Below are 25,006 nucleotides of genomic sequence, written 5' to 3'. Positions count from 1 at the left end.
CTTTAGTGTTTGGATTGTCCTCTCGAATTGACCATCTGTTTGAGGATGGTAAGTCGTACTTAAGCTTAATCGGGTTCCAAAAGCTTTCTGAAATGCACCCCAAAATCTCGAAGTGAAACGAGGATCTCTATAAGAGATTATAGTAGCAGGTACACCATGAAGTCTCACAATCTCTTTTATGTACAACCGTGCTAGCTCCTCAAGGGTGTAAGTCATCCGAATAGGTAAAAAGTGAGCCGACTTCGTCAGTCGGTCCACAATCACCCAAACAGCATCAAAACCGGTCCTAGTCCTTGGCAATCCCGACACAAAGTCCATCGCAATGCTGTCCCACTTCCATTGCGGAACCTCTAAAGGTTGCAACATCCCAGAAGGTCTTTGATGCTCAATCTTTACCTTTTGACAAGTTAAGCACTTTGAGACATATTCCTCCACATTATTCTTCATACCCGGCCACCAAAACATCGCCTTTAGGTCATGGTACATCTTAGTACTCCCCAGGTGAATAGAAAAGCCGCTCTTGTGTGCTTCTTTTAGGATATCTTACCTCAAGGTGCCAACATTTGGTACAATGATCCTATCCTTGAGATATCTTACCTCTTCCAAGGTTCAAGGAGATAAGATTAACCTTCTCCTTCAAGAGAGTTGGGTCCTATAACATCAAAGAGCCCAAAATCTCAACATTTTCACTCATAAAATTTGAAAATTAGGGATGAAGAACTAAAATTATTTCGTGACTTAACTCAAGAATAAAGTAGTGGGTTTTGTAGAACTCTCCGCAGTGAACGTGTGGCTGCAAACGGTACGGCAATCGGAGCTCTAGATCAAAAGTTATGGTGGTTTGAAGATCAAATGAGAGAAAGAACTTGAGAGAGTGTTCTTCCCTCTTGTGCCTCCATTTCAGCGTGTTTAGTGTCTTAGAGAGGGGAGACAGAGTGCTGAAATGAGTGTATTAGGTTTAGTTTAGTTGGGCCAAGGGCCCACTATGGATCCGGTTGGCCCAGTTTGGCCCGTTCGGTCCAATTTTGGTTCGATTTCTATAAAATTGGTATCGAAATTCTCGTCTCAATCTCCTCTATCATATTTAGCCATAAAAATCACATTTTTGACTTTCTAGAATAAATTCTCATTTATGGATTAATTAGCCATTAATTAACCGGGTTTTACATTCTGTACATTAAAGCTTTGTTTAGAGATCAGAAAATATGAATGATCTAGTGGTGAAAAAATTTGGCAAAATTAAAAATTACTAATGAGTTTCTAAACATTTCAATAAAATTAAGCCACAACTCTTAATTAAGTCATTAGACCTATTAACAACAAATTCAAAAAAAAAATGATCAAATGATGAGTGGTCGGATGTAACATGAATTTAGTCCTTGGTTTTTGCTGGTTTTAGGGGGATATGGTCGGTTAGTTTCTAGGGCTTAATTAAACAACATTATAGTCACTGACTTTAATTTCTTTTGTTTTTTATTTTTCCTAAAAGACCAAAATATATGTATTCTGATCTTTTTTCTCTTAAAATGAACATAAAAATAAAAATGAATATTACCTTCCATAGCTCTTAATCACACTCATTTTCTTTCGAATAAAGCTACGAAATCAACGTGTAACTCTAGTTTTATTATCAGACATGCAAACATAGCTTTAGTCTCACTTAATCAATAGGATCCACTTAGTGAGTTAGAAATTAGTTGTATTTCTAAGACAATTTTTCTTTTGAATACAGTTAGAGTGATACTTTAAATTAATTAATCAATTCCTATTTTCTAGAAAAATATAAAACCAAAGAGAGAAAAGAACACTAAAGAGAAAAAAGAAAACACGACCGCGCTTATTAACTGAAGATGAGTTAATTACTAATTAACATAACCTTCCCCATTGAAGGGAGAAGTATACTACTGTTTCTTTAAAAGAATAGCAAAATTTCTCTTATTAACTGCAGCAACAACAACAACAAATTTGATCACAAAAAATAGCAGAGGCAAAGAGGCAGAGCAGAAAAGAGAGAATGCGTAACAGAAGCACAAGTAGAAGCCTATTTGTTATAGAACACTACTTAAACAAGTCATGAAAAATGTTCCAATCCTAATATTTTACATTATATTATAGTGACATTGTGATTGTAAACTCTTATTATAACCATATATGCAATGGATCTCACCGCCGGAAAAGGAAAATAAACTCAAACCAGTATGGTATTCATATTTCTTAAAAAAAATATTGAGAGCGACGAAAGTGTAGACCTCAGAATAATTATAGTTAGATGTGGATTGGGAGCCATAGAAAATTACTTGACAGGCAAAGAGATAAGTGAGAATTGACATTAACTCCTCCAAAGTAAGTATGAATATGTCACTTAATACAGAGTCATACATAGCAAATATAGCAAACATAATACAGAATTTTCAGCATTACCGAACAATAATAAACAAGAAAAATGCATTCTAGAATACTATAAATGACCTTAACGATTACAATTCACATAAATTGCAGCTGAGGGAACAAATGTGATCATGAATATATAAATATATATATATATATAAACTCTCAAAGTAAAGCTAGATACTCCTATTTGATATGAACCTGTGGTTTAGGAAAAGAACAAACACATGGTGTGCAAAAATTAAAAAGAAAAAAAATGAAGGATTAGAAGTTAAATTAGATAAAACATAAAATGAATAAAACTCTGAAATAGAACAAACAATAGCATTGCATCACCAAGTAACAATTATCTTTCTCTTATTTTTTTATTATGAATAAAAAAATAGAAAAATCAAATGAGAAAGAGCAAAAACTTTACCAAAATTACAGATCAATTTACACAAATCAAATATGAGGAACAAATTCAAGAGCAATTAGATATGACGAACAAATAAAAAGTACGAATTATAGAACAGCTCAATAAGAATCCAAATCAGAAAATATAAATTAGAGAATAGCTCTGAGAATCTGAACTTACCTTAATACGTATTAGTAATAAGAAGCTTGAATAAAAAAATTTTGAAATCTGAACATCAAAACAAAAATTAAATCAGATTTATGAAAGAATAAAAAATTTTGAGAGAGGAAAAAGAAATACCTAACAAGACCAAGTTGATTTTAGAGCTGAAGAATGAGATGAGATCTTGAAACAGCAGAGTAAAGTGAGATTTTGAATATGAAGAATGAGTAGTGGAATTCAAAACTGAGAGCCGGAGCTAAAGAAAGAAGAGGAGCAGGGTGATTCCAAATTTGACGGAAGGGAAAAAGAGGAGCAGGGTCGTCGACAAGAGAAGAAGAGGAATAGTGGTAAGCTAAAAATAAAGACCGTAAAAAATGAACAATAATTCTTTACGGTCAAATTATTTATCAAAACAAATATGATAATTTGACATTTGTAATATTTGTCAAATATATATATTAATTTTTACATTTAATTATGATTGTTAAAAAAAAGGTGTTAAAATAGCTCTCTTTTCTTGTAGTGTGTGGTGCATTTTAAACAATCACGTCAAAGAACAATCGTGTCATAACATTAAACGAAAAGAATAAGTTTGAGTAAGAACAATCATCAAATTATCAAAAGAATAATAGAATGACAACATAAAAAATATCATAAAAAATTTTAACTTGTACCTTAAAACGATCAACTTCAATGAAAAATAAATAATACATTCTTATTCTATGAAGTAGTCAAGAATGAATAACAAATTAAAAACTTAAATAAAATATTTTGACTCTTAAATCTAGATTCATAAACCACAAAAAGAAACACTATATATACCTTTTAATAGCACGAAGAAATTAATTATTAATTATAAAAATTAATTATTGATATCAACATCAACTAGATATTAATAGAATACACACATGCATAATAGAGAACATTAACAAAGTTATTAATGTTAATATCACATTTATGGCTAATTATCTTTGATTAAAAATTATATTATAATGATTGATAATTAGGATGATTGAAAATATTAATGATTAGCAATTAGTATAATTGTGTATTAAATATTGATTTCATATAATTATAAAAGAGATAATTTTTTAAAATAAGTTGAGAAGAGAGAGGTATAGATAGTGGTACCAGAATACGCCACGTTAGCATTCTTCGCACCATTGTAAAATAATACTAGTGTATGTACCCGTGCAATGCACGGGAAATATTTAATATTTTATCTATATCTGAAGTATTTTTAACCAAAGTACTCTTCAACACATTAAATTTTAAATCAAACTCAATTTATATCTTTTTATTCATGTGAATAATAAACAATAGTACATAACAAAGAAGTTCACAAAACAATTGGATTAATTAAGGAAAAAGTCATAATATGCAATAAATCAATAATGTCTTAATTTCTATGATAAATTGTGCGTAATTTTTTTTGTCTCCAATATTGATTGTTGTACATCTATATGTTGTATTTTTGTTCTTGTATCAAATAAAATTTAAATGTTATTTATCTAATAATTTATATCGAACTACAAAAAAAATGAAATAACACAATTCACAACAAAGAGATATCAATTGATTAAACAGTACATGATCATCGCAATTTACTAAAGACTTCTCTATACACAATATTAATCGTGCAATTGATTAAAACCTTTATCCCTTATTTGCTCTTAACTCTTGAAAGTGCCACATATAACTGTCCATGTGTAAAAATCGGTCTTGGTAAAAATAGACTCACAGTTTTCAACGTCTGTCCTTGAGCCTTGTTGATTGTCATACCAAAAGATACTATCAATGGAAATTATCTTCTCTAAACATGTAGGCGTGTACCATTGCATAAGCCATTTGACTTATCTATGTTCCTAAGTAGCATTACTAGAACACAAATCTTAAGTGTGAGCTTATGAGGTGGAAGACCAGAACAATTAAGAGCATTTATTACTTTTGGACCAAAGAATTCCATGTGGCTTTCCATATTACTTTCATCAACACAAAGATTATCTGAACTAAGATACACATTTTTATCATCGTGAATAATTGACAGTAGTTGACCATTTATCTTGTCAACAATATCTATGGTCGATGCTAGTATGTTCGATCACTAAAGTAATTGCTTGACTGATAGCTATGCACCAAGCTCAGAAAAACAAAGTCGATTTACTCATCAAATGCCTATTCAGTATCTGGAACTATCATATCCATAGGCATCTCAATTTCTGACTCTCCATCTAGATTATCTCTTAGTAGGCCATCACCAACTTTTAACAACCAATCACCAAATTCCTTGATTTTCTGTTGGTTTTCATTTTTGCATCTCATAGTTAGCCTCATGCTCCTTGACAGTCATAGGACTTCAGCAAACTCCCAAAGGTACGAAGAATTTATGGTTGCATGCACTATATCCTGTCGAGATCCTCGTGTAATTATAGGCAATATTTGTCTAAAGTCTCCACCGAGTACAACTATATTCCCTCCGAATGGACGCTCACAATTAGCAATTGATGCATGCGTTATAATATCTCTCAAACATCTATCCAGTGCCTCATAACAATACCTGCTAAGCATAGGTGCCTCATCCCAGATTATTAAATCTATCTTTATCAACAATTTGGCAAGGAGTGAGCCCTGTCGGATATTGTACATAGAATTTTCTTCTACAGTTAAAGGTATATTAAATCTAGAGTGTGCAATCCTACCATTTATTAGGAGAAGCGGTGCTATTCCATTGGAAGCCACAGTAAGCACTATTTTACCCCCTAATCTAACTTTGCTGACATTAAATTGTAAATGAATATTTTACTACAACCACCATGACCATAACGGGAAAAAAATCTTCCCTCGGATCCATTCACAGCCCTCATAACCCTGTCATACGCTTTCTTCTGTCCCATAGTCGCCATGCACAAAATCAATGATGTTAAGGTCTCTAATTGACGTCTGTCATACCTGAGTTCCTCTATTATTAGTCGTGCATCCTGCATTGAATAGTTACTACCAGAAGGGATTGACATTGGAGGATATTCTTGCAAGCTCTTTCCATAAGAATGTATGATATCTTCTATATCTGACAATATAAAATTCATGATATCCTCATCAAACATAACTAAATCTATCACAATTTAGAAAAAAGCTAGGTCAACAAACTATATCTATCCATAAGATATTATTTGAAGTTATGAAATATATAAAGAAGATAGTAGCATTATACCATTCATGTTCAAATTCCTTTGACGTCGATGTAGAATATCATCTAAAAGTTGCAGCCAACAATTCTCCCAGACAAAGTCAGGTCTTGAAAGACTATTTGATACCAGTAAAATTGCAAATAGCCTCTTCACATGTGATGCAAATGCCCAAGTTTCTGCTTCATTTAAGGAATCTATAAACTCTCTATCATCTTGCAACAACCAAAGAGTAAAACAGGCATCCTAAAATGTATCATGAACTACACCATTCATCGTCTTTATGTCTTCAAAGTTAGTGTAATCCATCTGAATATTCAGTAGAAGGCGAAGGTAATAGTCTTCCCCACTTCTTGTAGGAACATATGTCAATCTACCAATAGAGAATCCCCTTTTTCTTGGTGTCCATATTTTCCCATCTCTTTGCCAGACAGACTTTGTAGGAAACTCAGAATATGTCAGGGTGGTCATTATGCATATTCCTTGTTAGCATCCATCCAAGCAAGAAATATGGTATTTTGGCTCTCTACCTTGTCAACAACGTCCTCTACACGTTCTAGATTGTGATAAATAACAGATTGTTCACCAGGTAGATGGAATGGTAGAGGAATGACAGTAAGCTCTTTGATTTGGATTTCATAACCAAACAACCTTCAAGCAACCTCACATGCTGATATATACCTACAATCATAGTAGCTCCGAATCTCATCCACAACTCGTATGCTTTGGTTAGATTATGGTTCATAAATGGTTGCAGTTACGCGATCATTTCCCTTTTGCATATACTTGACCAAATACTTGATTGCGCTCGTTTGGCATGTGTACTCCACATTTAAATGACATGCATACTTTAACAACAGTTTACCGTTGTAGGGAACAATGTAAGAATTATCCAAGTGGACCTCCTTTTTCTGCATTGTTCGCCCATCATCTCGCTTTCTATACTTTGGAAACCCAACTTCATCAATAATTTTTCTTTGTCTAAATTCTTTGGGAAACATTTTGGTACAATGGCCATGTGTCATGCAAGGAGAATTGACATTGTACAGACCATATGACCCATAAACCATATATGTCTGCACTGCCTCGTATAGATCCTTATTACTTTTAGAATAAGAAATCTCAGCTGAGATAAAGCGATCTTTGTCATCAGGTGATTGCAGCCTAAAGTCTGGATGCATGAATAACAATATGTATGCATGGGAAAGTCCCCTTTTTTTGAACTCAACTGTGCGTACATCTACATATTGAATCACTTAGTTAGTCTCCAAATAGACACACACAGTAGATAAAAAAAGCAAGCATTTGATGATTTATATAAACACATGCAAACTTACATTCTACAATGCTTCCAAATATCTCACCTTCCTTCAAGTCTCGGATGAGGTGATCCAACTTAATTTTGAATACCCTGCATAGTATATCTGGTTTATCTTGAGCCTTTAAATCCATTTTATCAACTTCTCATGTGATTTTCTCCCACTTAGGATTACACGTAATGGTTACAAAGTAGCTAGGATAGCCAGCATACTTGCATATAGCAAAGGCACCCTTGCAATTGTTAATCGTATACCTCAGCCCACCAGTAAAAGTGCTTGGAAGAACAATTCTCTTTCCTGTCTGTGCAGCATCTACTTGACCATTTATAAGACTTTATTGGAGCCTTGTATATTTATCAACATGTAACTTCTTTTTGTTGAACTTGTGCCAATTTAACCTATCAAACTCTACCATGGTGTATGAATCAACCAAAAATTGTTAGAAAAGTATTCTCGAATTCAAAAGAATAGGAGACTCATGAATTTGATGTTAAATTCTGTAAGCAAAGAACCGTTGTATGGATATGTCATCTTCTTCAGGATTTCTTCTACCTGGCACCTTACGTGAGACAGGAATCCCTTTCCTAAAATCATCTTCTCCATATGAAAAAAGTAAAGGATACTAAAGAGCTAAATATTGTCGATGTAGGACATCTATCCTTTGTAGTCTTTTCGTCTTTGTTTCAATAACTATGTCTCTGTCTTGTGCCAGCTGTTCAACATCACCCACAATTAGTGTAGCAACCTCAGAAGAAGTTGGCAAATCATATCTCCTGCCAGCTCAATTTTGCCTCTTAATTAACTTCAACTTTAAATCTGGTATTCTTCCATTACCATACTTGTCTCTTGCGTACCTAAATGTCCGTGCCAAAATGTTGTGAGAGTCCATCATTTGCTTTATTTGTGTGACTATTTTAGCATCATCCGAATTGATTTCATTCATGTTCTTATTTCAGCAAGCATATATCATAATTAGATATTAAAAATTTATCAAACATAGAATGGGTTGATGTACTCTATATAAAGAATAATACCTTATAGTTAATAGTCTATTATTGATCTCATTTTTTGTATCATATATATACAACTATGCAAACTTTGCTTACAATTTTCCGGTGGCAATAAAATTCCAATTAAATGGTAATTCTCACCACCCAACTTGAAAACAGGGGGTGTTTTCCCCCTATTAATCTGATGATCTACTTTTTTAGCCATAGACGTGAAGTTGAACATTGCATTAAATGACCTGATGTTCTTCAAAAAGTGTTGACTTATAATATCTTTACCACTATGGAGTTGTGCCAGTTCTGGTGGTGGATGTCATAATTGTGGAAGCTCCACTTTTTTCTCCATACAACATAAACCAAACTTCAGTTGTCTGTACTTATTCGTTTTGGCCAACTGTTCATCCGACCACATTCGTGCTTTACAAAATAAACACTCAAAATCAGGATCTTCAATGTCAAAAGCTGTAAGTATAAATTTAAACATATTTATTGTAGTATATTGTCATATTAATTATAATTGTTAACTTATCAAGTAGTATGAATTTTAACCAAAAATTACTTTGCATTGAAATAGCACCAGGAACACCTGAGCAGAAAAATAATATTTTGTTGATTGAATACATACATAGACTAAATTCAAATAAATGAGTAACAAATTAATAGAAATGATTGTTAATATGCATACCAGTAATTTATCATTATCATTGAGTGCATTATTATTGATAACTTGATCCAAATTAGAATCATCATAGCCATTAATACGTATAGTTAATAACGGACGGTGTTAGTACATTGTCATAGCCACATGGTAGCTGAACAAATACAAAAATAATACATGTTACATTCGTAATCAATTAATCAATCATAAACATGATTTCTATACACTTCCATAAATGTGGTAATGAGTTGATAATTTTCATCGCACACACTTGCACCAACTTGTGATAAATTAGCTCCCATAGTTTCACTGTTGTAGATGATCTGACATCACGCACTACCAAAAATGGTCTGTCGATGGTAAATGAAACACTAAGTAATTTATAATGCAATAAATTTGAAAACGATCAAAGTAGAGAGAAACAAAGATATATATTAATAGGCCAAACCTTTCATTTGGTTGGATACAGTCTAAATTGGAAATATTTTGGCCAACATGTATCTCATTTGTATGTTTATCTGATATAATCTCCACGTAAATATCAATCAATAAATGTCAAAAATATAAATTCAAATAATATCAAAGGTATTGTTTAGAAAACTCTCATAGTTTAAAAAGACCCCTCTTTCAAGTTGCATAGGTTGAGTAGTCGAACCGTCTTGATGATCATTGACCTCTACATTTGAGAATAGGATCATAGGATTTCTTGCTACCATTTTTACTATGCGAGCTCCTTGAATACGTTTTTTCCAGGCATAATTTTGTTGCTATTTTTGAAAGTAAAATGTCAAATGCAAATATATTTGTTAGAATATTGAAACATTTGAAATAAAACACACATTTAAATATAAGTCATTAATGACTTAAAAATTTCATCTTTTGGATCACATACAACCTTCTTTTGATGTCTAAATCCTTTGAATTGCCATTAATCACCGTGCTGCCAAAAGTTGACCTATCTCGTATAGAAGGTCTTAGGCAAATACTCCCTTACGATAGACCTATCATACAAATTTTGAAAGACCTCATATTTTATACACAAATAAATTCCCTCTTTTTTCTCATTTTCGTAGAACTTGATAGTTGGCTTAACATGAATAATGTCGAAGAAATTAAACACCAATTAATATCACATATCTTATAGGATATATAATTACTCACAATTATTTTCAATTCATATCACTTTATGATTCTTGTCAATACGACCAGTGCTATTCGAACAAACTATCACAAACAACAATAAATATATTAAAAAATAAAAAATAAACAACACATATGGATAATGTAGACTAAATCATGGTTTCTTATATGATATATCTAAGGATTAAGTACTTTTTTCGTTCTTAACGTCTTGTGTCAAAATCAAAATCGTCACCGACCTTTTTTTCTTATTAAAATCATCCTCAATGTTACAAAACGTTATAAAATTATCCTTTAACAGAAATTTCAAATTAAACAATTATTCAACAATCATTAATTTCATATCCAAAATTAGCAACAACAGAAATTAAAAAAATATTAGAAAGAAAAAAAATGATGTTTATGTTCTTCAAAAATTAAAAAAACATAAAAAAAGAAAGAACGAAACCCTTGCCAGCGACAGTAGAGACAGAGCAGGTGTACAGTAATAATGGGGGAGCAACGAAACCCTTGCCCAGCGACAACGGAGCAGTTGAAACTCTAACGATGACGGCACAGCAGAACATAGCATGACGGGAGAGGAACCAGAGCCCAGGTCCCGCGATGGCAAAGAGAAAGCCCGCGGATGCATAGAGAAGATGATGGGAGCATTAAATGGTTGGCCTAGCAGCGACAGAGCGGCTGAACCCCGGCGTCGGCAATGATGGGAAACACCAGCGACGGTGGCGTGACAAGCCCCAGCAGAGAGAAAGAGAGATGACGAACGACAAGGCCATCGCAACAAGTGCTACAGCCACAACGCGACAGCGGCAGCCGCCCTCTTCCCTACCGTCACCTCCCTCTTCTTCCTTTCCTTTTCTTTCTTCTCCCTCTTTTGTTCCTTTTCTTCATTTTGATTTTTCTGTTTTAGGTGGAAAGGGGTGGGGGTAATGCAAAAATTATTATAGATAAAAGGATGATTTTATAACGTTTGTAACGTTGAAGATGATTTTAATAAGAAAAAAGGTTGGCGGCGATTTTGATTTTTACCCAAAATGTTAAGGACAAAAAAAGTACTTAACCCTATATCTAATTTACTATTAGTTAGATCTAGCAAAGGTGTCCTAGTGGTAGCATGATTTCTCGCTGGTAGGGCATTCCGGCGTGTGATACAGAGAAATATTTTCATTTCTCATGATTTTACCACTCTTATTATGAACAATGTTGCTCGAACAAATTATCACAAACAACAACAAATATATTTAAAAAAATATAAAAAGCAACATATAATTATATTGTCGATTGAAAAGTTATCATTATTTCATTCCAAATGTAATATAATATTGTATTATTACATTTAAGTCGTGTTTATTTTCTTATTTGTTAAAATTTTTGTATACAAAGTCCTAATATTGGAAGATGAATTTATAATTTTTTAAATTACAAATAAATAAATATCTTTAATATTCTATCTTAATTTTAATAAATTTCAGTATTTTAGTTGAATTTGTATGTGATAAAAATTACCTATAACTAATACTGGGAATAAAAATATTGTTATGATTGAAATTAAATTTACTAAATATAAATGGTATTTCAATTTTCTAATTGTATCCATAGTTATAACAAATTATATCATTATACCATGCTGATCAATTGGAGAGGTTTAATTAGTAACCCGTAAACAATATTATGGATTGAAAAGATAATAATTAAAAAGCGGATGCCTGGTTCAAGTTATTACGCAAACATAATACTTAGTTATACTATATTTAGAATCAACTTAGATTGATCGAATGATTAATTCACCCGTCTATTTAAACAAGTGTTGAGAGTTTAAATCCTGTCGCAGAGTCAGATTGGGAAATACTAAGTATTTCAATTGATATAATATCGCGATGTAAGTATTTGTATGGAAAATTGTTAATCCTTTGTCAAGAATTCATCCGAAATTACCGTTCACATATATTGACGAAGACCAGTTGTCATCTCCAATAGTTATTAAGTAAAGACCTCTATCAGGAGTACTAAAATTCTGATGGAAAAGTATATGGAACCAACTAATAATCAGCCAAGAATGGAACAACATAGTTAATTATAATTAATTTAATTTTATTAATTTATAATTTAATTTGTTTTTTAAATTATTGTTGACAACATACAAAACATGAGGGAAGATACGATAGTCATAGGAGAGAATCACGGAAACAGATGCGCTGAGCATTCAGTTTCACTACCCTGGGTTACCCTTTCTAACTAGCGCCGTCATTCTTTTTCTCTCCCCCAAGAAGCATAGCCGCCTACCTCCTCCACCGTCTTCACCCAATCAATCAAGCTGTGTCGCCGTCGTCACTCTTCAACCGTGGGGGCCGCTTTTCATTCACTAAGAAGCCGCCGTTGGTGCAACACGTCCCTGGATGCCTTGCATGTATGTCACGTTGATCATCATCACTTGCTTGAGACCGTCCACATCAAATGATATAAACCGGGACTCCGTCCTTGCTTTTCCTCGGTGAGTGCCGCTTTTACTCTAAAAAGAAGAAGTGGCCGTCGCGGCGCAAATATTCGGGAAAAAAATTCTCCATGGAACGCTCACTTCCGGAAGGGGAACCGAATAGCACAATGATCAATGCTAGTGAAGGCAATGATGAATTGAATGACGATGGCGTTGTTAATTAAGAGGGTTCCTTGGTATGTTGTATGTTGTATATGTTAGTCTTGAATTGCATGATGTTATATGAGAACCTGAAGTGTGAATGTTTCTTTTCCATGTTTTTTAGATGTTTCTTAAATTTATTTCTTTGAAAAAAATGTGGCACACCGACGTTGCTAGTGGACATATTAATAAGGTATGATTGAAATTGAATACATTGGGTTGTGGAGAAGGCTATGCTTAGCTAATGTCATTGATACTAAAAATTCCAATAGAGATAGACATAGATAGTAGATATGGAAATTAATTGGGTTGTGTGGAAGACATGTAAGATCTATGTTGGAAAAGACAAAATTATTGGTAGTTTATATTGCTCCTAAATGTGCGAATAGTCCAAGATCCATTTCAATCTCACTGTGTTGTCCGTCTATGTCACAATGCATGCAATCAATCACATGTTGTTAATGATTCATTAATTCCAAATAGAATTTTTTATTAAAATGTGTGTTGTGAAGGCTTCTTATTCATGGTAATTAGATGACTAGTTTTTGGAAAAAATTGGAGAAATAATTTGTTTACTTGAGATAGTTATAAAGTCTGATTGAGTGCTATATGTGTTTCCATTTATTTGTTGATATGTTTTATTGGATTGCTTCATTATATAGTAATGGTCATAAGTGGATTAAAGTTTTGTCCCGATTGTCTTTAATTGAAGGTCGACGAAATCACCGATGCAATGGTGACGAGAAATGATGAGTTGGATTTAAGACGCGAGGTTTGAAGTATTTCTTATTGTGTGTTAGCACGTTATAGTTACCACTTTGATACTATCTTTAATTTGTATTTGGTTCTATGAATTGGCTTTACAGTTGCCGGATCATAGTGGGCTCAGTGAAGAGGAAATCCCAGTCATAGGAATGAGATTTGATTCGCTGCATTTGGCACAGGAGTTTTATGCAAGTTATGCAAAGAAATTGGGGTTTGTAACTAAAGTCAGGAACACGAACTTCGACAAGATGCGGAAGGACGCAAAGATACCCATTAATCAATCTCTTCACTGCACTCGAGAGGGTTATCGAGAATCTCGTGTTAAGGCAGCAACTAGGTCAAACAGAATAACAGCCATGAGATGCAAAGCAAGAATGTATGTCTTGCTGGACAGGGAGAAGGAATGTTGGGTTGTGTCTAGGGTAGAATTGAGGCATTCTCACCCCCTGTTCGGCTGAGAAAGTTGTCCACTATCATGAGTACCGGGAGCTGACCATGCATGCCAAGTGCGTCATTACGGATAATGACGAGGCTGGCATAAGACCCAACAAGACGTATCTAGCACTGGCAAATGAAGTTGGTGGGTCTTCAAACCTGGGTTTCTCAGAAAAGGATGTCAGAAATTACATTACAAGCAATCTCCGATGCTCCGATGACAATGCGAACTTCAATGGGATGATGAATTATTTCGTTCGAATGAAGAAAATCAATCCCAACTTCTTTTATGCCATAGATGTTGACGATGCTAATAAATTTAGGAGCGCACTCTAGGTAGATGCAAGGTGCAGGGCTTCGTATGAATATTACGGAGATGTGGTGTCGTTCGACACCACGTACAGGAGAAACAGGTCTGTATAATTATTGGTGAATTGCAGGAGCAGTTATCTGTTAAATTTGTCATGTTACCTTACATTTGCTTTTGATGTATTCTCAGGCATGGTCTACCGTTTGCATCCTTTGTTGGTGTAAACCACCATGGGAAGTCTACTCTTCTTGGCTGTGCTTTACTTGGCAGTGAGGAGATCCCTAGTTTCGAGTGGGTGTTCACGCAGTGGGTGAGATGCATTGGGACTACGCCAAAGGGGATCATCACTGACCAGAAAGCGACACAGAACTAGTGACAAGAAACATTCAGATGAAATTATACACCGAAGCATCCAAAATTAGTAGACAAAGATTCAAGTAAATCATCAACATATCAGTAAATATCATATAAATAATAGTACTAGAGACTGAACTCTCCAAACTAATGTAAAGCAAATTACTATTATACAATTTATTTCGTTCACAAAACAACGGCATACTGAATTTGGTAATGGTCATTGCGTCATACCAGCATGACGAACATGCAGCCTTCATACGTTTTGTTCCCTTTCAGCTTATACTTTTCGACTGCCTGGTCAAACCACTTCATAGTTTCCAACGGCCAGTTGAATCTCTGCAGATCAGAAACATCTAACACGGCGTAGATGTGCCATGGAGAGAGAACCTGTTGAGTGGTGGGGCACAGGAACATTTTCATCACCACCAGTAGAAAGTATCTCCTGAACTCCATCCTATCTGATTCCGTGGCCATTGGACAACTGTAAACTAAATCCCGAAGCCCGGTTGTTGTCCGTCTATGGAACCTTTTTAAATGGCCACGTGGGATGGATTACTCTCATCGAGAGCTGGAAATGGATCCCCTACAACATGTTCATGTGTTATTGCATGGTAATATTTCCATGCCCAAAGATATTTATGCCAGCATGCCTATGCAAGACTAGGTAATTAAGATATCGGAACTTACCTTGAGACGGAAGGCCGAAGACCTTCCCGATTAACTCAGCATTGAGGCGGATGTTGCCTATGTCGAGTACAAAAGTTCTCTGCTTTACTTGATACGACTCAGCCAGGTGAACCATGATGGCTTGCTTTACAGACCAATTTGGAACATGCCTCAAGAATCCAAATCCGATCTCATCAATCTCCGCAAGCTTCTCAACGGAGTTATTTTCAGATAGCGTTCTCATCATGTTATGTATGTAGCTGGGCGAGCATCGGGACTCTAACAATTTCTATTAATTGTTAGACAAACGGTAAGTCACACATACGATAATATGAATGGTAATCTGCGAATGGTAAACATCATGTTACCTTTTTTCCCATGTTGGTTGGTTTTGCTGCAAATCAATCCTGCTACGGTCTCACAGAAAACATCCCCTAAACCTTTAATGGAAACTGCTGTACAAACATCATAGGCAACATCAGAAGAGTTCTCAATAAAACATGGTTGATGATGCAACATGAAACCCACATCAATTAATACCATATCAAACTAACATTCGAAGTAGTAATTCTAACTACAGAAACATCCATTCGCTAGTTATAGCAATTCAGTAACATCCAACAAAGTGGTTCCTGAAGCTAAACATAGATTACAAAACAAGAATAAACCATTTCAAATTCTACGTTCTAGGTATCTAATAAACACCAAGAGATGTAGTAACACCACCAACAAATATTGGTGAATCAAATTTACTTGTTGGTTGTTTATAAAATCAGTTCAGACCCAATCTCAATTCGAAAATAAATCACAATTATTGTTCTTTTAATTAGCTTGAGTGACTAATATTTCAATATACATATTCTTAATTTATTAAGTGCACGTACATATATGGAAATTGAATCCTTGCAAAGAACCGCTTACAGTTCAATTTGAAAAATGCATACCATAAGAAATTTGCAGTTGTGTCTATTTCAGGTACAAATGATCAGTGCACATAAATTTACGATAATAATATTTGCAAATGAAAATTAAGTTGTACTGAACAAATAAAATCATATTTAATATCAGTCATCACAAAACTCAGCTGGCTATGTTCCACCAACATCATGAGCTCACTGTATGTATAGTAAATAAAGCTCATCATCTATAATACAAGTACAAATTATTTAATCTTTATATAGGCTTAACTCTGGCAATTGATGAATTGCGTAAATTTTATTGGTGAAAAAATCAAATTTTCTTGCTGGTGGTTTATAAAATCAGCTCAAACCCAATTCCAGTTAGAAAATATATCACAATTACCATTGAAGTACCTATCTTACCCCCAATGAATTTAAAAAAAAAAAACACTTCTTAACCAAAGATAACAAATAAGCCCATAGCATAAAGCTCCAAGGAAGAAACACCTTTCAATAATAAAACATGTATAAATAAAGACATGGTCTTTAAATATATGTTCCACTTGGTAAAGAACTACATACACCCAAAAAGGGTCAAACAGTAACAATTTCAGAAACAACAATAGCACCATTCACGTGTTCCTCATCAGCTTCTTTGAATTATCATCAAAGTTCTAATTTTATGTTTCTTAGAAACTTACAAACTCCAACAGATTTCATCTAAAACCTCGTATAAATGTGTAATCAGAAAATCAAACTTTTTTCGATTGGATTTTATCTATTAAGAACAGACCCAAATTCAATTAGGGATCAAGAAAAAAATTACCTGTGATGAAACTTCCGAATAATAGGAAAAGATGCAGCTAATACTCTTGACAACCACCAGTGATGCACCGAGGTTATATTACCTGAGCAAAACCAACATAGAAGAAACACCCACTCAATTAAAATTCACCATTACCACTACACAGAAAACCATGTCCAATTCTGTTTTCAAAATATGCATAGGAAATCAGAGGAAACATCTACCATACTTGATAATTGGTGAGACGATCAGAAGATGCTGGGCTGGAGAACTGGAGGAACACCAGCGGAAGGCGCAACTGCAACAGGAGGCTTCCGATGCGCCGGGTATACCTGCATGCAGCTGCAGAGTTCCCGGAGGCGCGGAGGCGCGAGGTGGGTTGAGGCTTCAGCACGGGGTTGCGGAGGCCGCAGAGGACAGGGAAGAGGGTTCCGCGATTTTTCCGGTGGTGTGGCACGTGTGAAGATGTTTTTGAAATTTCTGGTAAAACAGTGAAAGTAGGGTTTTTGATGAGGGTTATTCTAGTTTACCGTGGGTTACTTTTTGGGATGTTGGAGTCAATTGGGCTTTCGGTTCCAAACCCAACTGTATTTGACTGATTCTTGGCTTATAGTGTAACACCCTCACTACCAGAATGTCACGCTTCCGGCTGCGCCACTCTGATAGCAAGAAGTATTACGACTACTTTATATACTTAATATTAAAATAGAAGCCTGTGACTCGACACTGTATCGCTGATTTTTTTGAAAACCGAAAATAAATATTTTATCTTAAAACAACAAGCAGGTATAGATTCATATACAAGACTTCTTATATATATAACTCCTATCCCTCTTACAAAATTGTAATAACAAAGACGAGGAAAGAAAATAATCTAATTAACACAACAGCATATAAACCAAACACAGTATAACTCTTCTTAATGCATCTTCATCTAGTTCCTGAAAAGGTAAAACTGTAGGGGGTGAGAACCTAACCACATGGTCTCACCACAGAGTTTCAAAGTTGTCATAAGAAGATATTTAACAAGAAAATTGTTTTCAAGCCCAGTGACTATCATTGCCTTATGAATCTTTTAAAAGCCAATAGGTAATTGTTCAGAACCTTTTCAAAGAAATAATGTTCAATCTTTCAGAAATCCGAAACCTTTCCTTTCTTATAAGAAAATCTCAATCAGAAACCCACCACGCAATCAAACAACACAGTCATTAATTCAGCACCAAAGTTCATTCTCAAACGTAGCACGCCAGGACAAACACAGGAAAGACAAACAAGGAAAACACAAGTAGGTAGCAGTTACAGCAAATAGTTCAAGTAGCAGTTAAGAACACTTTAACAATTAGGCAAACCAAAACAAGTTCAAACTCAAACAAAGCATACAAATGCATATGATGCATGCCTGTCCTATGGCTGATGAGTCTCATCTGTCGGTTATCCAGCCAACCCGACAAGTCTGAATTGTCCTTAGACTGTCCCCCGACGTGCATCCCCAAGAGTCTATGCATAACTTTTTCTCAAATAATCAATATTTCTCAATGGGGGTAACATTCCCGGGAATTTATATAGTGCCCGGTCACACTTACGTCGTAGGGTCAACAGAGTATCGAGTTTTCAACCTGGTACACGTGGTGGCAAGCCATGGTACTTTATCCAGGGAACCTCGTATCTCAGATAAATCAAGTTTATAAGCCATATGAATAATTCAAAGATCATATCTCAACATTCTCAAAATTATCATCATTCATCAACTCAAATCTCATTTTCAATTTCATTCAGAAACCATATTTCAAAGAAAATCCTCACCATCCTTCTTTCCATTCCGTTCATTAACGATACCAATTCAAGACATAATTCCTTCTTTTAAATAAATCAATATTAAAACATATAACGTTTAAAACCAAATCTTTTTAAATAATTACTTCAAACAAAACTTCCAATTTTATAAAATTTCGGCAGCATTTCTTCTAAAACTCGGACTCTGCCACCCTTTTCGGGTCCCATCCAAATATTTCTCAAACTCTTTCTCAACCATTTCCAAATCCCAATCACTTTCCAAAATTCAACCGGTTCCAATATCAAATTATTTTCAAATCGAATCAATGTCAATAATAAATCTTTTTTAAAATCAAACCAGCTTCCAAAATCAATTCATTTTTCATATCTCAAATCATTTCCAAAGCCGATTCATTTACATTATCAAATTAACTTCAAAACCAAAAACCAAAACGCTTTCATAATAATTAACTAAATAACCTTTCAAATCAATTTCTTAGTTACAACCGTACACCACTCAATCAATCAAGCAACCAGTAACTCAGTCGAGCAAACAACCACATCCACAAGACAAACATAATCACAGAAGTATGTTTTTCCCGGTAATATCTATTTATAACAACTCTGTAATATAAGATAAGTTTTAAGAAAACCCCTACCTTAGTATTGAAACTCAGAAATTGAAACTGCAGCAACTGGAACTGCAACAGTAGCAACAACATGAACTCCCCGTTATAACGACAATGACCACAACACCAAGAAAAGCGGTGGATTCAAACCGATCAGAGCGCAACAAGAATGGTACTGGAAATTCCAAGTTAAAGCAAAAGCTCATAATCAAAACAACGGAACAAAATAGAAGCAAGACAAATTCAAGAAAGGAAAAGCCAAAAACCAGATTGGTACTAAGGTAGTGTTACCAGCGGATTTGAGAAGTTTCGGAAGTATTTCTCCGGCGACGGCGAGCTCTGGCGAAGGCTGAACAGATGTCAGAAATGAGTAGGAACATTGGCGAGTTGCAGCAGGACCAGAACCAAAACAGCTGGGAAAAAGCTTGCAAAGGCGGCGGTGACTTCGGTTGGCACCAACAACGGCGGTGGAACCTCTAGCAGTGATGAGAACGGCTGTCTCCTTCCTCTCGTGCTCGTTCTCTCTCTCGGACGCATTTCTCTCTTCCCTACGCGAACTCGTCTCTCTTCGCGGCGCGACATGGTGGGAGCGACAACTGTGACGCGGTGAGCTTCCCTCCTTCTCTCTTCTGCCGCGTGGCTTTTTTCCCTTTTGCTCGGCAACAAGGGCAACGGTGGTAAGCTCAGGGATGGCGGCGGCCCCACAGAACGGCGACGACAGTTGGGTAGAGCGCAGCGACAGCAGCAACGCGACCTACCAGTTCTAGCGCGTCTTCCTCTTCCATCGACGCTGCCTCTCTTTCTTAGATTTCTTCTCCGTGCATGTGAGTGTGCTTCCTTTGTTTATGAGTCGGTGAAATGCAGAGAGAATGAAAAAGGGGTTAAAGCTGCTTAGCGTGAAAAGGAAAAGGGAAGAAGTAAGTGATAATTAACTCCCAATCTTTTCTTAGTTAAAATCAGAACCAGAATTGTTAAATCTAGTTATCATAACAATTATTAAATAAAATGAAGTGCTGTGTCTTGTTTATATTTCCAAAGCATCAGCATTAAAGCATTCAAATAATTTTCTTACGGTTGAATAAAGTTTTATAAAACAAGCTATTTATGATTTAAATAAAAAGTAGGATAATAATAAAAATCAAATTAAATATAAAATATCCATCTTTAAAAATACCTTCTAATTAGTAATTTTTAAATAATTTTCAGTTAAATACTAATTTAGTAAAAATTAGAGATAAGTAAATTAATTCTCTTTTATTTATAAAATAAGGTTAAAAATCTATATATTAAAATTAAAGCATACAAACTATTCATTATTATTTTTTTTAGTTATAAGAACTCTAAATAATAAATAAAGGTTTACTCAACTTTTATATAAAAATCTCTAAAAATATAGTCTTAAATAAATCATAAATAATTTATTAATAACTTTTAAAAATTTAGGAGTCTTACATCCTACCCCACTTATAAAAATTTTCGTCCTCGAAAATTAACTTAATACGTAAAATACTAAAACAGTTTTGAATACTTTACTTTTGTATATTTTAGAAAAGCAGAGGTCATGGCGTATTCATGTATATAATTATCTAAATACCAAATATTTTGCAAAACTTAGGTGTAAAGAAAAAAAAGTGTGGTCTAAAGCATAAATTACAAGATGGTTCAAAACAAAGATGTCACAAGAAGTGCAAGTGTTCTAGTTAGGCCTTTGCTAAAACAAATGGGTATCTAGAAGGCAAAAGTTTGAAAACAGGCTAACGTAAACAAACAAGATAACGTCTGCGCACAGACCTCGTACCAACTTCAAAACTTCCACTTCCTAACTCCATCAGTCACTTCATAACTCCCTAACCGACGATAAACCTAACATCTGCAAACCCTTCTGCGAGAAAGGAAATTTTCACAACTCCTCACAACGTCGTACACTTACCACTTCACCTTCCATATCCATAAACACATCTTAAGGAACAAACGTATCATATTACTATACTTAAAGGTCACACGTGACATTAAAACAATTTTCGAGTTTATTCAGAAGAACACAAAACCTTATAAAAGAAGGACAACATTCACAAGAGTTTGAAAGAATTGTTGAGACCACAAGTAAACAAGGATGTACAAGCAATGAAGGGTGCTAAAAAAAGAATCAACTGACAACTACAAGGATAACTCTTGAATCAAAGAAATTCGATAGGATCAAGAAGAAGAAAAACAGCGCATTAGAACAAACGACGCATCAAATTACGTGGCGCGATTAGAACACATAAACCTATACCGCCTGATTAAGAGGAGCATTGAACATTTTCAAAGATTTAAGGATTTATGTCGTGCCCAAACAATTCTTCAAAGAGACAAGCGCGAGTATGTTCAAAGAGATAATCTCAGTAAAAGAAGAATAAGCGGCAAAGATAAGATTCATATGAATTCGGAAGGAGACATAGGATTACAACTAGGCAACAACGTACGGGCATGAGAAAACGTTTCAAAAAGAGTTATTTTGCATCTTAACAAGAGATATTGAATTTAAGAACTTTAAAGGAAACGAGAAAAGGGTAATCATTAATTATTTCAAAATAATCTAAAACCAAATCATAGAAGTATAAAATTCACAAGAATACGAAGGAATGGTTTATGTCACCAACAAACTAGAATGATCAAAGGTCGTGAAGTATGTCAGAAGAAAGATTCGAAATACAAATAGGAAAGAATTTTGATTTCAAAGAACTCTAATAGAAACCATAAAAGGGAACATGGAAATTATTTAAAAAATTAAAGAGAATTAGTAAAAACATAAATATTGCGTCATATTAAAACAATTTTAAGTCAAACTAGATTATGCAAGATTTGTGAAATGAAAACTAGTTAGACTAAGGGTAAAATATTTCATCGAAAACCTTAAAAAACATTTTACGTAATGAAGTAAGAATTTGCATAAAAACAAGAGCAAGGTTGGTTAGGAATCAAGTTGTAATCCTAGAAGTCAATTCTTGAATCTCATGTCCAAAGCAGTCACCAAAATAATCATCGGCAGCCAAATTACAACCTTGTTTTTAAAATATCAAATGAACTCGAAATTGCACAAACTTTATTTCTATACGACTGTTTTGGATTAAGATTTTTACTAAACTAAAAATTATAATTTTTTGCTTACTCCAGTTTCGAAAATGGAAGAAAAATCATGACTGATCTGCAATACTTAAAAACCAGAAAACGGCAGTAGCATATGATATTTAAAATTTAATATAAAATTCAAGTTAAATCCAATTACCTTCAAAATTAATATGGTTCAACTTCACTCATTCAGGTTTCCTTTCCCATTGATTCCAGGTCAATATCATTTTTAATGAAGGAGTTATGTAACTTAGAAATTGAGTAATTTTATGCAGAATTCTGTTTTAGAAACCATTGAACATAAGCTCTTCCAAGTTCCATAACTCACTTATTAAAACATGGAAAATCCTGAAATTTAAATCATATATACTACATATACTCAATTTTCACCACCAATTGATTTCATCTCAATATCACTCGAGAATTAAAGATTATAAAGTTTCAAATTTACTTACTTAGAAAATAGAACCTGATTTTTACTACATAATACATCTTATTTCAAAAATTCATATCTTTAAAATCATAACTCAAACAATTCTGAATTTTTATGGAATTAAAATAATAAGACTAAAGTTTCATTTAAAATTGGTTTCATTTCGAAAGTCAAACTGAAGAATTTCTAGTAAAGAAAACAAGTTGCTGTTGTATTAAACTTTTTGCAGAAAAAATCAATTTTAAAATCCACAATTCTAAAATTCACCATAAATCATAAACTTAACGGAAAGGTTTCAAATTCACCAATGTGAAATCAGAATCCGATATCCTCTTTCTTTTTCGTTCAATAATCAATCCTTTTTTCTTTTTTTTTTTTTACCATATTTGTTTAGTATCGTACCTATTTACGTCACTCATTATACTCCTAAAATTCTCTTGTAATACAGTTGGAGTTAATTCTTTATATAAACCAAAACAAAATTGAACAAATCAAAATATTATCTAACTCATATATATAAAACCATTAATTATAAAATTTAAAATTTCCTATTTTATGCCCTGTAGTTATTTCCTTTTATATATAAATTTATATTCTGATCTTGATAAAAATTGATCAAATTTAAAATATTTTATTTTTTATAAAATATATTGAGGTGATTTGAGTTTTTTTATTTGAAAGAAAAAAATTATACAATTATAAATACATGTAATAATAATGAAAGAGAAATTTTTGCAATCTGATTCACATTAAATTTGGAATTAACTTTTTGTATAATTAAATAAGGAAAGATAATTAATGATAGAAAGAAATTAATTGCGTCAATTAAATTAGGAAAGTGATTCACACTCTCTTATCAAGGCAAATACTATTAGTCATATACCTTTATTTATTATCTATAATATTTTGGTTACGTAGCATTGCCCTTAAAAATAATACACACTTTAAGGACAAATTCATATTGATATCAATTAATAATAATAATAATAATAATAATAATAATAATAATAATAATAATAATAATAAGTTTGTTAAATTAATATCAATAATTAATTTCTATTTATTAAAGGCTATATATAGTGTTTCTTTTGTGGTTTGAGTCTAGATTTGAGAGCTAGAGCATTTTTTTTAATTTGTTACTTTTCCTTGACTACTTCATAGAATAAGAATGTATTTTTTCGTTTTTCATCGAAGTTGATCCTTTTAAGGTACAAGTTACAACTTTTTACGATGTTTTTTTATGTAGTTATTCTATTATATTATTCTTTTAATAATTTGATGATTGCTTTTATTCCAACTTATTCCTTTCGTCTAATGTTCCAGTATAATTGTCTTTTACCGTAATCGTTTACAATGCACCACATCCATTAAATATCTTCTCGAGTTGTATTCACTGATTCGGGTTCCAATTACATAGATGTAGGCGTTCAATCATCCTTCAGTAAAATAGAGTTTAGTGTCCCTTTGTTAAATGCTTACATCCATGTAATTGGAACCCGAATCAGAATATAACTCGAGATAGTATTTGATGGATGTGCTGCATTGTAAACGATTGCGACAAATGACAATTGCACTGGAACATTAGACGAAAGAAATAAGTTTGAGTAAGAACAATCATCAAATTATCAAAAAAATAATATAATAGAATGACTACATAAAAAAACACCATAAAAAATTGTAACTTGTATCTTAAAATGATCAATTTCGATTAAAAACGAAAAATACATTCTTATCTCTATGAAGTAGTCGAAGAAGAATAATAAATTAAAAAACAAAAATTTGCCTCTGATATCAAGACTCATCAACCACAACAGAAACACTATATATAGCCTTTAGTAGATAAGAATTAATTATTGATATCAATTTAAATTTATGGCAATTAGAATTACAAATTTATGTTTAATTTTTAATTTTTTATTATTTTTATCTTAA

At 33.5% G+C, this 25,006-nt stretch overlaps 2 protein-coding genes and 1 long non-coding RNA gene across 11 annotated transcripts; all 3 read right to left on the bottom strand.

The window, feature by feature from the left end:
• LOC107636048 lies at positions 5,123-6,603 on the bottom strand. The gene is made up of 5 exons (XM_016339583.1): positions 6,402-6,603; positions 6,159-6,347; positions 5,897-6,059; positions 5,348-5,720; positions 5,123-5,242 (listed from the first exon to the last, which is right to left on the bottom strand). The coding sequence occupies exons 1-5, from the start codon at positions 6,601-6,603 to the stop codon at positions 5,123-5,125; spliced, it is 1,047 nt and encodes a 348-aa protein (XP_016195069.1).
• LOC110270931 lies at positions 9,186-11,182 on the bottom strand. Its single transcript, XR_002360719.1, has 2 exons — positions 9,565-11,182; positions 9,186-9,466 (listed from the first exon to the last, which is right to left on the bottom strand). It is a non-coding gene; the product is annotated as an uncharacterized LOC110270931 (long non-coding RNA).
• LOC107638873 lies at positions 12,798-20,641 on the bottom strand. 9 transcript variants are annotated; one of them, XR_001619883.2, is made up of 8 exons: positions 19,822-20,641; positions 19,561-19,705; positions 17,358-17,608; positions 17,150-17,231; positions 15,793-15,876; positions 15,446-15,713; positions 14,990-15,341; positions 12,798-14,770 (listed from the first exon to the last, which is right to left on the bottom strand). XR_001619883.2 is itself a non-coding variant. In XM_021120817.1 (5 exons), the coding sequence occupies exons 3-5, from the start codon at positions 15,802-15,804 to the stop codon at positions 15,289-15,291; spliced, it is 333 nt and encodes a 110-aa protein (XP_020976476.1). In that variant the 5' UTR covers positions 15,805-15,879; positions 19,561-19,705; positions 19,822-20,637; the 3' UTR covers positions 14,801-15,288. The 9 variants fall into 9 exon arrangements, 2 of the variants coding, with proteins under 2 accessions (XP_020976476.1, XP_020976475.1); XR_002360715.1 differs by lacking the exon at positions 12,798-14,770 and having other exon boundaries at positions 14,801-15,341; positions 17,353-17,608; positions 19,822-20,640; XR_002360714.1 differs by lacking the exon at positions 12,798-14,770 and having other exon boundaries at positions 14,801-15,341; positions 15,793-15,879; positions 19,822-20,640.

The sequence above is a fragment of the Arachis ipaensis genome, chromosome B04 (genome assembly GCF_000816755.2).
Source record: "Arachis ipaensis cultivar K30076 chromosome B04, Araip1.1, whole genome shotgun sequence".
Lineage (NCBI taxonomy): Eukaryota > Viridiplantae > Streptophyta > Magnoliopsida > Fabales > Fabaceae > Arachis > Arachis ipaensis.
This window is presented reverse-complemented; position numbering and strand designations above follow the sequence as displayed.